Source organism: Lissotriton helveticus, chromosome 7 (genome assembly GCF_964261635.1).
Source record: "Lissotriton helveticus chromosome 7, aLisHel1.1, whole genome shotgun sequence".
Lineage (NCBI taxonomy): Eukaryota > Metazoa > Chordata > Amphibia > Caudata > Salamandridae > Lissotriton > Lissotriton helveticus.
In genome coordinates this window covers 1,354,973,478-1,354,987,109 of record NC_136068.1, presented here as the reverse complement: position 1 = coordinate 1,354,987,109, position 13,632 = coordinate 1,354,973,478, and the positions used below count along the sequence as shown (strand labels likewise).

The following is a 13,632-nucleotide window of genomic DNA, read 5'->3' as shown; positions in this document are numbered from 1 at the left end:
AAATAGCGGCCCAAAATTGCGAATTCGCAATTTTGAAATGTTTCATGAATTGCATTTAAGGAATCTCAAATAGAGATTCCTTAAATGCAATTCCACGCAAATTTGCGAATTCTATAATAGCGATTTTTGCATTTGGGATGATGAATCCCGAATGCAAAAATTGCGCTTGCAAAGGGCCAGATTCTCAGAATCTGGCCCTTTGCGAGCCGATTTTACATTGATGAATCTGGCCGTTAATGATTTATTTTGCATATTTCTTGTGCCCATGTATTAATAAGGAACATTAATGAAATCCTGGAGCCAGAATTTGTATTAGCTTCATGTATTTTGTGGCAGTTTCCTAGCAAAGTTGTTTGTCTTCATACCTAATAATTGGCAAGTGATGAGCATTGCCATTCCGTAGAACAAAAGAGATGTGATGGATACTGTAGATCCCAGCTCTAATAAATAATCATTCTGTGGCAAGGGACAGATGTTGCTAAATTTCTTTAGGAACTGAGCATTCCTTGCGGTATCTGAAGTGAACAACAGAAATTTTTAAAGTCTGCTCTCTTTGAAAACATTGATATGAGCAGTTCCACTATAATACTCTGTTCCCAAACAGTCTAGACTCCTTGAAACGATCTAAAAACATTGGATCACCTACCTACATTTCATTTAGTTTCACCGGTCAACACTCTTATGCCATCAAATCTGTATCTTTCTTGTTTCAGAACGTTTAAAGAAAGAAGAAAAAACTCGCCAAGAACTAGAGAAATCTAAAAGGAAACTAGATGGAGAAACGTCTGATCTGCAGGACCAAATAGCTGAGTTGCAAGCCCAGATCGAAGAACTGAAAATTCAACTGGCCAAGAAGGAAGAGGAGCTTCAAGCTGCCCTTGCAAGGTATGGTGATGTTAAAAAATTGTATGGTGGCCATTTACATTATCATTGGACACCATTATGCAGCCTTGTAAATTCAGTAAATATAATCGTGTTCAGTCTGTGCTGCAATGGACCTAGTTTTTGCAATACAGTTTAAGTCCATTTCTAAGATAGTTTTATTGAGCCTCTGGTAGAAAACAGAATAACTCCTATAATCATAGTTAACTGTCTTTCACATTGATTTGTACCATTTTATTATTTATTCTTCGGCATTGAAAGTCTTGTAAAAAGAAACATTTTTAAACATGGTGCCAAGGATGCACGCAGAACAAACTGAGCACATAGAATTTTGGAATCTTTTGTCTGCTTTCTCATGCTGTAGAATAATCAATTGTGCACCTGTTTGTGAATTATTTAAGTAGAAACACCAGACTTATTTGCTTGTTCTGTGCATTTCTCTTGCTTGATAGAGGTGATGATGAGGCTATTCAAAAGAACAATGCCCTGAAAGTTGTTCGTGAGTTGCAGGCCCAGATTGCAGAGCTCCAGGAAGATCTTGAGTCTGAAAAGGCGTCCCGCAATAAAGCGGAAAAACAAAAGCGGGATCTGAGTGAGGAGCTTGAGGCTTTAAAAACAGAACTTGAGGACACATTGGATACAACTGCTGCTCAACAGGAACTGAGGTACTATATTGTTAACTTTTGAGATGAGGTTTCCTCTTGTTTCATCGAACAGTTATTGAAAACCCTTCGACTTTGAGCTTAGTAAGTATTTCTACTTCTGAAATTTCAGGGTGAGATAGGGTTAGTTCGTGAATACACTGAATATCTTTGTATGGGAACACTATTTTGTTAGAGAGGCTAGAGTGAAACTCAGCAGTGAAGGTACCTGTATTACCGTGTGGTTTTCTCCCTTTGGGCCTTTTTCTGTGTCAGCAAAAATGTTAACTTAAGACATGGTTCTTTCCCATTCTCAGCGTTTGGGTATCCCTTTTGGGAAAGCAAAAATTACATCTCTAGCCTTTTAAAGTAGAGATCTTTGCACATTTGTACTGTGTATGCAGCTGTATGTCATATGTAAAACAGGATCATCTTCACACATAACTGTACCCTTGCTGCGTCATCCCTTTTTCCACCCATTGGCATGAATTGGAAACAGCTTCTGTCTATTTCAGCGACTTCCTCTCAGTGTTTAACCTCTATTTGTTAATACTTTTAGGACCTTTTTCCATCAAATAAAGTATTGTATCACACCAGCTTTAATGCTTCCTCAACATGCCATTTGCCACAGCGAGTCAAGAGTCATATCATATGCATAAAACTGAACTATAGATCTCAAAGAATGTACATGTTATTCTACAACATTACAAGCTGCAAACAGATTGTCCGAGTTTATTTTGAGGTCTTCTGAAACATGTTATGATTAGAGGTTCAGGTTTATACACTTGTTAAAGTGCTGCTAGCTTAGTGGCACACTCTTTTATTAGGGTAATTGGTCATGGCTCTCCAGCAAAGGATGTGTGATTTAGCTTCTGGATCCTGCCAAAGGTTTCTTGAACTGTGAAATATCTGAAATTAAGTCTTAAGAGTATCTCTAGGGTTTGACTTAGCTGTGGATATCATTGGTTCAGATTAATTTACTCTTTTTGCAAGGTGACTGTGTATGTTTTGAAATTATTTGTGTTTTAAGTTTGTGAATAGGTGTTGGGATTAGCCATCTTTTTTTAAAGTTTTAAACTGCTCTCTAGTGGAGGGCTAGTTAAAAGAAAAATACTATTATGTTTACTTTCATCTATTGATAGCTTAGGGTTCTCAGCTCTTGCTTTAAGCTACTAGGATGCTCATTTTAGCTAGCATGCTCTTGTTTCTAATTTTTGTTTTTATGGTGGTTATCAAATTACCCTTACCATTCATACAGTTTATTCTGTGATTTCCATTCATCTATTTTTCTGGTACATGTAACTCTAGAAATGTCCTATTAATATTATTATATTGAAATAGACCCATATCCGTATAGTTCTTCCAACTGGGTGCTAAATGGATTTTGTTTTATATAATCCTTTATTTTGTTGAGTTAAGTTACATACATTCTATTATATTTTATATTTCCTCGTTTCCTGTTGTATGTTCACATCTGTGTTTATAGTTAAGTAACCACTTTAAGTCTGCTCTGTTTTATATTTGGACTCACTCTATGCCAGTCTGATGCGATAAAATTCAGTTTAGAATGTTCCCTTTGGAGAGCATCACCTAATGTTCTAAACAAAGTTGATCCATGGTAGTCCAAAGTTTATCTGCTCTTATATCTGCTTCAGCAGTTTATAAACTATTCGGTTTTCACTAGGCACTTTTCAAAATCCTCTAATACTGCTAATCCAAACTCCTCTAATACGTGTAGATAATACTGCTAATCCCAAATCCTCTAATACTATGCATGTAGCAGTGTACATAATCATTAACATAAATAGCTCCCTTAATTAAATATAAAGTCTTTCTACATCTGCAAGTGAGCTTACTTGCAGATTTGTAAGAATCAGAAGTACGTTGTCTAAAGTAGTAGATTATTGTTTCCTCTATTATGTTGTTCTGTGAACAGATTTTAAAGAAATTCCAAACTGGTTAAAGTGCAGCTAAATAGTGTAACAATAGCAAATGAGGTTAAGTAAATGATATTAGGTGTTGACTTTTGAATCAACTTTTTAATGTTTTTTTATGTTTGTTCTACTCTATAACAGTATTTTTTCTTTAACTGCTTGCTGAAACTGTAAACTATAACTTTATCAAGTGTGAGGGTGGCTACCTTATGTTTTTATACAAAAGTCAAATCAGCCGATCTGAATCAGATTGGCCTACTCAATTATTCTGTTTCTTATCCACCCTACCTGCATTGTATATAAAATATTGTCAGAGGAAAAAGACATTGCTATATGAATTATTCTCAGAGAAGAGAACAGCGATAATGCAAGGATTTTGCCCAAATTCCATAAACCTTTTCAATAATGCACTGTCTTGGAGTGCCATCCCCCAGATACTGTTTCTTAAGTGTGCTATTTTTCAATGAACCTGTAATAAGCAGTGCACTCTGTTAGAAGTACAATGCCCATGGTTTCATACTTTTATATTCCATCCGCTAATGCATGAGTCACACTCAAAGGTTCATAGTTTTCCTACCTTCAGGTGTCAAGAGCGTGTAAACAAATACGTTCTTAAGTCCACCAAGTAGACAACAGAAGCAGTGAGGCAAAAGGTATTTGAAATGGGTAACAGTTGCACCAAAAGTAGTTGTACAGCTAGCCCTCTTCACAACTGCAGACAGTATGTTGGTTTGGTCGTCGGTTACAAAAACCTAAATGTTGTATGTCTATCAAATACATTTTCCATTTTAGTATTAGGTAATTTTCTTATAATATTCAACTTTGCTGAGAAGCTTCTTGTTAAACTATAATGATTTGTGGGAGTCAGCTACATTTGTTTTTTCTCCTCCGCGTGCTAACATCTACAGTTCTTTCCAAATGCTCATGACTGCGTAGGGGTCATAGGAGAGGTTCTTCTGTGTAGACATAAAAAAAGCTTTCTAGTCTCTAGTTTTTATAGTACTTTGACGATTGCTGAGTTCTACAGTTTTTTCAAGATGCTACCTGGAGTGCAATGTCAGTAGCTCGTCTCAAACAGAGGAACAATTGGAAATGTCTGTGACTGATGATTGTTTTAGAAGATAAGAGGGGCCCCTTACTTGACCCGTGGGACTAGGGCACTTAAACAGTGAAATAACAAAAATCCCGTAGGGTAGATGTATTCTTAACCGCATTGGATACCATACATCAACAAGTCTCACTCACATTCACCTCAACCAATATACTCTCCTTACACACCAATGGATTGTGCCATATATATCGTAAGGACTCCCACAAAAAGTAAAATTGTACAAGGTTATTTATTACACATGACAAAAATATTTCATTATAATACATAGGCCTATCAGTCTAAGCAATAATAAAAACAACACTGAAATAGTGAATTATCAACAGTAAGTTCTTTAAAAACACAATCGAGAGAGTTCTACAATCAGACTGCTATATTCAGTCTTTGACAGTTGACACATCTACTACTGCACCGATATACTTGCACTGTTAGATAAATTCCATTGTTGTTAATATTCTCCCAGTGCTAAGTAAGTAGATTGTGCATAATCGTGTGGCGTTGACGCGTTTCCATGGGTCATTAAAACATTTTTTCCATCTTTATCAAGACAAATTCATATCTCTCTCAAGTTGAAGATAAATAAATCACAGGTAAACACCTTAGTTGCTAGCGCAGAATTCCTATTCTTATTCTGCTCGTCTCTTAATTTCTTTGTGGGTTCTCAGAGAGAATGCCGTAAATTAAATTCGCATATCAGGCAGCTGGCTTTCTTATTCATGTATTCAATGTAATTGGGGATTCTTATTCATATGAAGATCCCGAAATTTCCTCTTGGTCCCCAGAGGTTCGATGAGTTTTATCTGGGATGTAATTTACGTTTTCTAGTTCTTTCGTTTCGTTGTGGCCGCTCTATGGTATTCATATAGCGAGTCAGACCATTAATCCGTATTTTCGGAAACAGAGGCGACAGCGTGCTCTCCCTGTTGTTGGCGTCTAAAGAACTAGAAAACGTAAATTACATCCCAGATAAAACTCATAGAACCTCTTTTTTACAATAGCGATCGCTTTTAGTGCTGCTTGTTTTCCTTTTATCTTTGGGCCTACCAAATCAAGAATATTGCTTTTCCTTGCCTGATTCTGTAAATCAAGTGGCTTGCCACTGAGTCTTCTGGCCCTCCAATTTACCGAAAACCCTCCCGAGTCTTACGGTGTATCTTGGTCTCAGACTGGATATTGTTTCCGTGATTAAGTCAATTGTGGTTGTTTGCAATGGAAGGTTTTTTCCTGCAAATATAGACTTATGTTTTTTACATCAGTAGCAGTGGGAGATTGCAATTTCTGTAAGATTTGGTTAAGTCTGTTTGTTTAGTTTTTTTACCATAAAAACATTTATGGTAAAACCTAATGCTACATGATCCAATAGATAAATCAAGAATAATTCCTCACCGTGGGGCGTGGCTACGCCGTGAACGGGATGGCCGCACGGAGCTGAAGCTCTCCCGGCCTCAGCAACCAAGTGACCGTTTCCCGCCCTCAGATGCGGCACAAAACCCTGTGATACATGGCTGAACATCGTGTGCCCACAACTATAACTGCTGCAGCGTGAAATGCAGCCCGGCAATGAAGATAGGGTCGAGACTTGCCCCGCTCCTGGTCGGAACGTCTAAAACAAAATGGCGGCGGCGCTGACTGCGGAGAGAGCAGAGCCCGCGGCAGAGTAAGGAGAGAGCCCAGGATCACCAAGAGGGAGGCGCTGTAAGTGCTGCGTGCATCTCGGGGAAGGCGGAGCTCTCCTGGCAGCAGAGCGTGCGTCATGCCGTACAGGGGGTCCGTTTGACCTCCCGCGCGGCGCGTGTATTGAGCCCCGGGAACCGCGAGTGTAAGCTGCCATGCAGTGGCGGCCTCGCTAACACTACTGCATTGGGCCCTGACACCGGCCCTCACTGTTGTAAATCTGCGGCACTCCCGAGGGCGATAATTATACTGAGCTCCGGCGCCTGAATGCATGTGGTGCTGCCCCCTCCACTCCACCCAATCCCCCCCCCCACGCTGCCTCACCTGCAATCTGCAGTGCTTTCTGCGGCTTGCCTCCCACTGGAATAACCGGCCACTTCAACAACTGTCACTCTAGCCACCACGGTGCCCGCTCAGGCATATCCCGGCATTTGTCTGCATTGTGCCCCTCCTGCAACCATCTTGGCATCAACTCAGTGAGCGCTCTCTCCCCTATGCTGCATAGACTGTGGGGTATATCACATGCTCTCCTGGAGTCCAGTTTATCACGATCATTGCCCGAGCTGTGTCTTCCACGCACTTGAAACTGCGACCAGGTGGGCCTACACACTACTTGTATTGCACGGCTCCTTCTGCAGCGGCACACCAGCAGCCCCACTCCCAGGCCATAATCTCGCCTCCTCCATCGCATCTTCCTGCGCAGTCGCGGCATGGGCCGCAGAGACCCTAACCAACGCGTACTTCCCCTCAAGTAAATTGCGGAACCTACCCTTGATCTGCCTAGCGACATTGCCGAAGGTGGGCAATCCACATCTACCTCGACAGACGACGCTGCCCATCTGAATCCATTACTGCTGGAGATGAGCGCTGGATGTCCTTTTTGACTCCTTGGACGAAGATATAGCAGACCTGGGCACAAAGATCCAGGTACACGATTGACGTCTTGATGTGATTGAGTCCTGCACGTCCGACCTGGAGGATGGAATGGCGCATTCAGTGAAAAGGTTCGATCGCATGGATTGGGTCCTAAAGGAGGTTGCGTCGAAGAATGAGGATTGGAAGCACGAAGACGTCGTAACAACATCCGCCTCATGGGTGTGCCTGAATCCACCGCAACTGGGCGCATGAACAATCTGGTAGAGACGATACTAACCGACCTGTTTGGAAAGGAGGCCTTCACTCCTGGCTTTGTGGTGGAACGCGCCCCTAGGTCACTTGGCCCCCGCCCCAACCCGGGATGCCCGCCTAGACCCATAATTGTGCGAATAAAGAACTTCAAAGACAGGGATACAGCACTGCGACTGGCACGCGAACAGGGCAAACTCTCCTGGCAGGGCTCCAAATTGTCTCTATACCCGGATTTCACTGCTCTGGTTCAAGATGCGAGGAGGAAATATCTTGGGCTAAAAGCAGCGCTCTGGAACCTTGGGTTGAAGTACGGTATGCTATATCCTGCCAGGCTGCGGGTGGGGATAAACGGACGCGCCCGAATCTTTGAAAACCCCACAGAAGTACAGGAGTTTTGTGGCAATTATAAACGTAATCATAAACGTCCTACAGAGACAGACACCACTTCATCCCCGCACAGTGATTCAGCTGTCAGTGGGGATTTATTCTCCAATTCTGGTCATGGCTGACTGATGTTCACTTGATTCCTTTTACTATGCCGCTCACTGAATAAATTGTTGTGAATGCTGGGATTTCCCATATTGCACATAATTAGTGTTAAGGTTGCTGGGTCGTCTGATAGCGATCACCCCCCCCCCCCACTTTGGTGTACACCTTGAGATAGTATTGGTGACGATAGACTGTACCACATTTGTTTGAGATTCACTATTTTTTGGAACGCTATTGGTACTATTAACTAATTTGGTAATGTTCGTATTGCCTCTCCAGATGGGTGGGAAGGCTGGGTGGGGGGGGGAGGGGGGGCGGGAGGGGTTTTGTTCTCATTGCTATGCACTGAAACAAAGTTACATTTGTTTGTTACAATGGCACGCGGGTGCGACTCTTACTTAAACTTTATTCCTCAGACTACCTCCATGGGATGACACAGTTAGGTTACAATGGCGGCCCGTCGAGCGTCACACTGGCTACATGGAATATTAGGCGCTTAAATAATATATGGAAAAGACTCCAGGTTGTCCATTATCTACTTAGACACGGGGTGATGTGGCCTTCCTTCAGGAGACACACCTCCCTACCAGCGATTTTTTGCAAACTACAGTAATTATGCTAGGGGTACGGCCTTCCTCATACATTAACGGCTGCCCTTTAAGTGTCATTCGGTAATCTATGACGATGAAGGCAGATACGTAATAGTAGTGGGCACAGTATTGAACCGCAAAGTGGCGTTGGTATTTATATATGGCCCCAACACTGAGTCCCCCGATTTCTACTATATGTTACTCTCTAGATTGCTGCAGCTGGGACCGGTGCCCCTTCTCGTGGGGAGGGATTTCAACATTACCCTACACCTGCCCTCCGATAGTACTTCTATTGCCCCTGACCCCAAACCTCGAGCACGTAATGCTTTAAAATCCTTAGTTGAGCATTTCTCTCTTCTCGAGATCCAAGTCACACTACATACACTCATTACACTAGTCTACATGAGATGTGGCCCAGACTCGACTATTGGTTAGCCTCGCTGGAAATCTCCCACTGGTTTCATAAACTGCAAACGCTACCCAGAACATATTCGGATCATTCTCCGGTACTGATGTCCCTGAAAATCCCACGCCCCGAAGGTTTTGATAGACCGTGGAGGTTCCCAAGCCGTGCCCTAGATGACAAGGTATTTGGACAAGAAATCCATGAAGCGATTGATGATTATTTTGAAATAAACACTGGGTCTGTGGACACGGAGGCCATGTTGTGGCAGGGATTCAAGGCTTACATGCGGGGGGTATGCATGTCCAAAAGCTCTGGAGTACTGCGCGATATACGTGGCACGCTTGCACGGTTGGAAAGGGAGATTGGTGCCCTAGACACTGAACAAAGGGTATCGGCTGAGCTGAGTCATAGTGCGAAGAAGACGGCTCTACTCCTGGAATATGGGGAAACTGCAGAGAAGGAAATCCTGTACATGGGGAAATACCACACCGCCAAAGTATGGAGAAGGTGACCGCCCTGGTAGGATTTTAGCAAAAAAGACCTCCCTACACGAAAGCTTATATTACCGAACTTCAATCATCGACTGGACAGCATGCCACAGACCCTTTGGAAATCCAGGAGTTTCTCTCTTACTTTAAAATTCTATACTACACAAGACTGGGACAGGACCGCACTGACCAGGAGGTCTACATATCTGAGGTTGCATTAGTATACCTTGAAAAGTTTATGCATGACTTTCTAGCTGTACCCATAACGGCAGAAAGCATAGATGAAGCCATTACTTCCCTGAACTCATCTACTGCACCCGGGCTTAATGGGTTCACCGGGAAATTTTCCAAAGCCTACAAGGATCTACTGATCCCTCGCCTCCTGGAAATGTGTGCTGAGGCATTGGAGAAACAGGTTCTCCCTCCCACCCGGCTCCTGCTAGCAGGACCCTGGAGCATTGATCTCTCCCTTTTTGGGTATTTCTTAAATTTTTGACACTTTTCAAGTGTTTTGAGTGTTTCACTCGAGGTCTGGGGTCTTCCTCTTCCTTTTGCTGTGTTTTTTAGCCAGTTTTGCCCACTCTTTCTGTCGAATATGCCAGCTTTATTCAACAAGTGCCCTGAGTGTGCTAGGAAGAAGGCTAAATCCCCCAGACAGAGTATGCATACTCTGTCTCCCTTCCTCCCTTGTCCCTGAAGCCTGTGAGATTTGTCAATCTTTCTCCAGGAGGACCCTGCGTGACAGGGAGATGATTTGTCTCCAAGGCCTGGAGCAGAGGAAACATCAGGAACCAGGTGGGTGTGTGCATGGAGGGACTCAGTCATCATCCTCTGCCAGTGCTTCGGCCTCTGGGGGGCTCCCCAGTCAAGAAAAGGCCCAGAAAAGGCACCGGTCCCGGTCGACATCGATGGCTTCGGCGTCGAGAGACCTGATCACGATCTGTTCCCCTTCGACCCAGGGCTCTGGGTCGAAGCGTCGTCGACGTTCGACGTCGTGGGGAAGGACGTCGAGAACTCGGATGAGGTCGACGTCGAGGACTTCACCGGCGCCGACACATCGACGTTGAGATGAGTCCAGGAGGCACCGGCGCACGCCGTCGAGGCGACACCGCCGTTTGCCGTCTAGGTCGACTCGACGTCAAGGAAAGACAAGTCGACGTCGAGGAGAAGAGAGTCGACGTCGAGGAGCTCATCGACGTCTAGATGACCGACGTCGAGAAGCAGAAAGGCGAAGAGGTCGAGGTCAAGGAAGGAAAAGTCGACGTCGAGGAGGCGTTCAAGGGCCAGGATGGTATCCTCTGCCTCAGTAGTCTGCCTATCTTCTGCATCTACGAGCCCCCGGTCGCGGTGGCGCCGGCGCTCGGCTGACAAGAGGTCTGCCTCCAGAGCATCCTCGTCAAGACCTGCGCAGAAGAAGAGGAGAGTGGTCAGGTCTTCGGAATCCAAATTTTCTAGGACCTATTCGCCTTCTAGGCCCAGGACGCCTACGCCTCCATCATTGCCTCCAACATTGCCTCCGAGGAAGCCTCCTCCGCTACCTCCCTTGTCTCCTCCTCCAACTTTTCTGCCTCCTCCTCCTCCTCCTCCTCCTCCACCTCCACAGCTGTCTCCTCCATCTCCGGCGCACCTTCCGTCACCGCCTACTAGGCCTCCACAGCCTAGGACTCCGGTTCTGCCTCCGCAGCTCCCGCCTCCTGTGAGGCCAGTGGATCGCCCGAGGCCTAGGAGGTCTAGATCACGGTCCAGAGGGAGACCTAGATCACGGAGTGACCGTCGGCCTTCGACACGGTCCCGTCATCGTCACCGAAGGTATAGGTCATGGTCCCGTCATACGGACTCTTCAAGTAGCCGGAGATATTCTCCTACCTTGTCGATTCCCCCCATACGAGGGTGTCACCGGTGGATGACATCGTAACATTTCAGTAGGTGCTATTGAGAGGGGCAGCGAAGTTGGGGATCACTTTGACGGTACCCACAGCTTCTACATCGGTTATATTTGAAACCTTGCACAAGCAGCAGTACCAGCGGCTGCCATTCCAGAAGCGCCAGAGGGGCAGAGGCGGACAGCAGTCCTCCTCGGCGAACAAGGGCCCGGCCGGGTCTAAGCCCAGAGGTGTTAATGCCCTCTCTTCCGTTATCCGCTCCAGTAGGGGGAAGCATACAGAATTACTTGGCAGAGTGGAGAAAAATTACTCAGGACAAGTGGGTGCTGAATATTGTTTGCAATGGATACAGTCTACGTTTCGTCAGCCCACTTCCAGCGATTCCAACTTTTTTGCTCGCAGTTCAGCTGCGCGAGCTCCAAACGGAGGCCGATACCCTGTTAAGAAAAAGGGCAATAGAAGACGTCCCTTTGTCTCAGAGAGGAAAGGGTAATTACTCTCGGTTCTTACAGGTGCGCAAGAAGGACAAGAACGAGTTCAGACCCATTCTGGATTTGCGACAAGCAAACAAATGGATTCGCAGGGAGAAGTTTTGCATGCTGTCTCTGCACCAGCTTTATCCTCAGCTGCAAAGAGGAGACTGGCTTTGCGCAATAGATCTGCAAGATGCGTACTTCCAAGTGGTGGCAGCTCACCTGAGAAAGAACAAGGTGTTTGTCAACCCGTACCCGGACGACTGGTTGATCAAAGCCTCCACCTTCCAGGAAGCGCAATTGCACTTCAACAGGACGTCCGTTCTGTTGAACCAGCTGGGGTTGCACATAAACATGTCCAAGTCTGTTCCGACTCCTGTCCAGTGCCTACAGTACTTGGGAGCCTCCATCAATACTCTTTCAGCAAGCGTGTCTCCTTCGGAGGAGCACCGCTTATCGATCCTTCGGAAAGCTCAGGCTCTCATAGCTGTTCCATCTACGACAGTGAGGACGGTGTCTTCTCTACTGGGGTCGATGGCCTCTTGCATCTTCCTCACGCCACACGCACGCCTCCACATGAGGCCGCTGCAGGAATGTCTGGAGGATCAGTGGAACCAGAAGCGAGGGAGCTGGGACGACAGGATCCGGCTGTCCCTTCACGTTCAACAGTCCCTGAGATGGTGGTGCTCAGCAGAGAACCTCCTCAAAGGGGTTCCATTCCACAAGGACATTCCCATTCAGACTATCGTCATGGATGCTTCTATCCACGACTGGGGAGCGCATTCAGGCCATCTACAGATCCAGGGAACGTGGTCCCCGGTGGAATCCACGTATCACATCAATTTCCTGGAACTCAGAGCTGTTCACTTGGCACTGAAGGCCTTTCATCCGTACTTTCAGACCAACTCCTTGCTTGTACAGATGGACAATACGACCACAATGTATTACATCAACAAGCAGGGGGGCTCGAGATCGCACACACTGTCACAAGAAGCGCAGGCGATCTGGCTCTGGCTGCTAGCCAGAGGTCTGACGGAAACGGCTACCCATCTGCCAGGTGTGCAGAATGCTCAGACGAACGCACTCAGCAGGCTGGTGCGAGAAAACCACGAGTGGGTTCTAAACGACAAAGTGCTAGGGAACATCTTCGACAGGTGGGGCACTCCGGACGTAGATCTGTTCACCATCGCCGAAAACAGAAAATGCTGAGACTTCGCCTCCAGGTATTACCAACCGGGGACTCTGGGGAACGCGCTATGGATCAGCTGGTCAAACAGCTTTCTGTACGCTTTTCCGCCCATTCCCCTGATTCCGGCGGTACTCATCAAGCTGTCTCAGTCCAGAGCACGGATGATCCTCATTGCTCCGGAGTGGCCCCGACAGTGGTGGTTCACGGACCTGCTTCACCGGTCTCTCCTACCCCACATGCAGCTGCCGTGTCGGCCGGACCTTCTCATGAAGTTCGGGGGCAGATGGTGCATCCCAACCTCTCATCGTTGAGTTTGGCGGCATGGCTCCTGAGATAGTGCAATATGGACACCTGAATCTTCCTGACGATTGCATGACTATACTTAAGGAGGCTAAGAGACCTTCCACTAGGACTTCCTATGCCTACAAGTGGAAGAGGTTCTGCATCTGGTGCACCACCAAGAACTATGATCCGACAACCTGCAAGGAAGATGTCATTATTCCATACCTTTTGCATTTGGCTCAGTCTGGCCTTAATTTTCATTCTATTAAGGTTCACCTCGCAGCATTAACTGCGTATAGGAAATGCCCTTCACAGACATCCTTCTTCCAGATCCCTGTTATTAAAGATTTTTTGGAAGGATTGAAGAAAGTGTTTCCTCCTGTTCGGCGTCCTTCGCCATCATGGGAGCTGAATGTGGTGCTGTCCAGGTTGATGAAGGAGCCTTTTGAACCTATCCATAAGGCT

General features: G+C 45.7%; 1 protein-coding gene across 6 annotated transcripts in view; it reads left to right on the top strand.

The window, feature by feature from the left end:
- The window catches only part of MYH10 (myosin heavy chain 10), a 1,407,286-nt gene that overhangs the window by 888,036 nt on the left and 505,618 nt on the right, over positions 1–13,632 (top strand). For all 6 annotated transcript variants that reach the window (XM_078654665.1, XM_078654664.1, XM_078654663.1 and 3 more), the window contains 2 exons: positions 714–885; positions 1,335–1,547. In XM_078654665.1, coding sequence (XP_078510791.1) covers positions 714–885; positions 1,335–1,547 — 385 coding nt within the window. The remainder of the gene's footprint in view (positions 1–713; positions 886–1,334; positions 1,548–13,632) is intronic.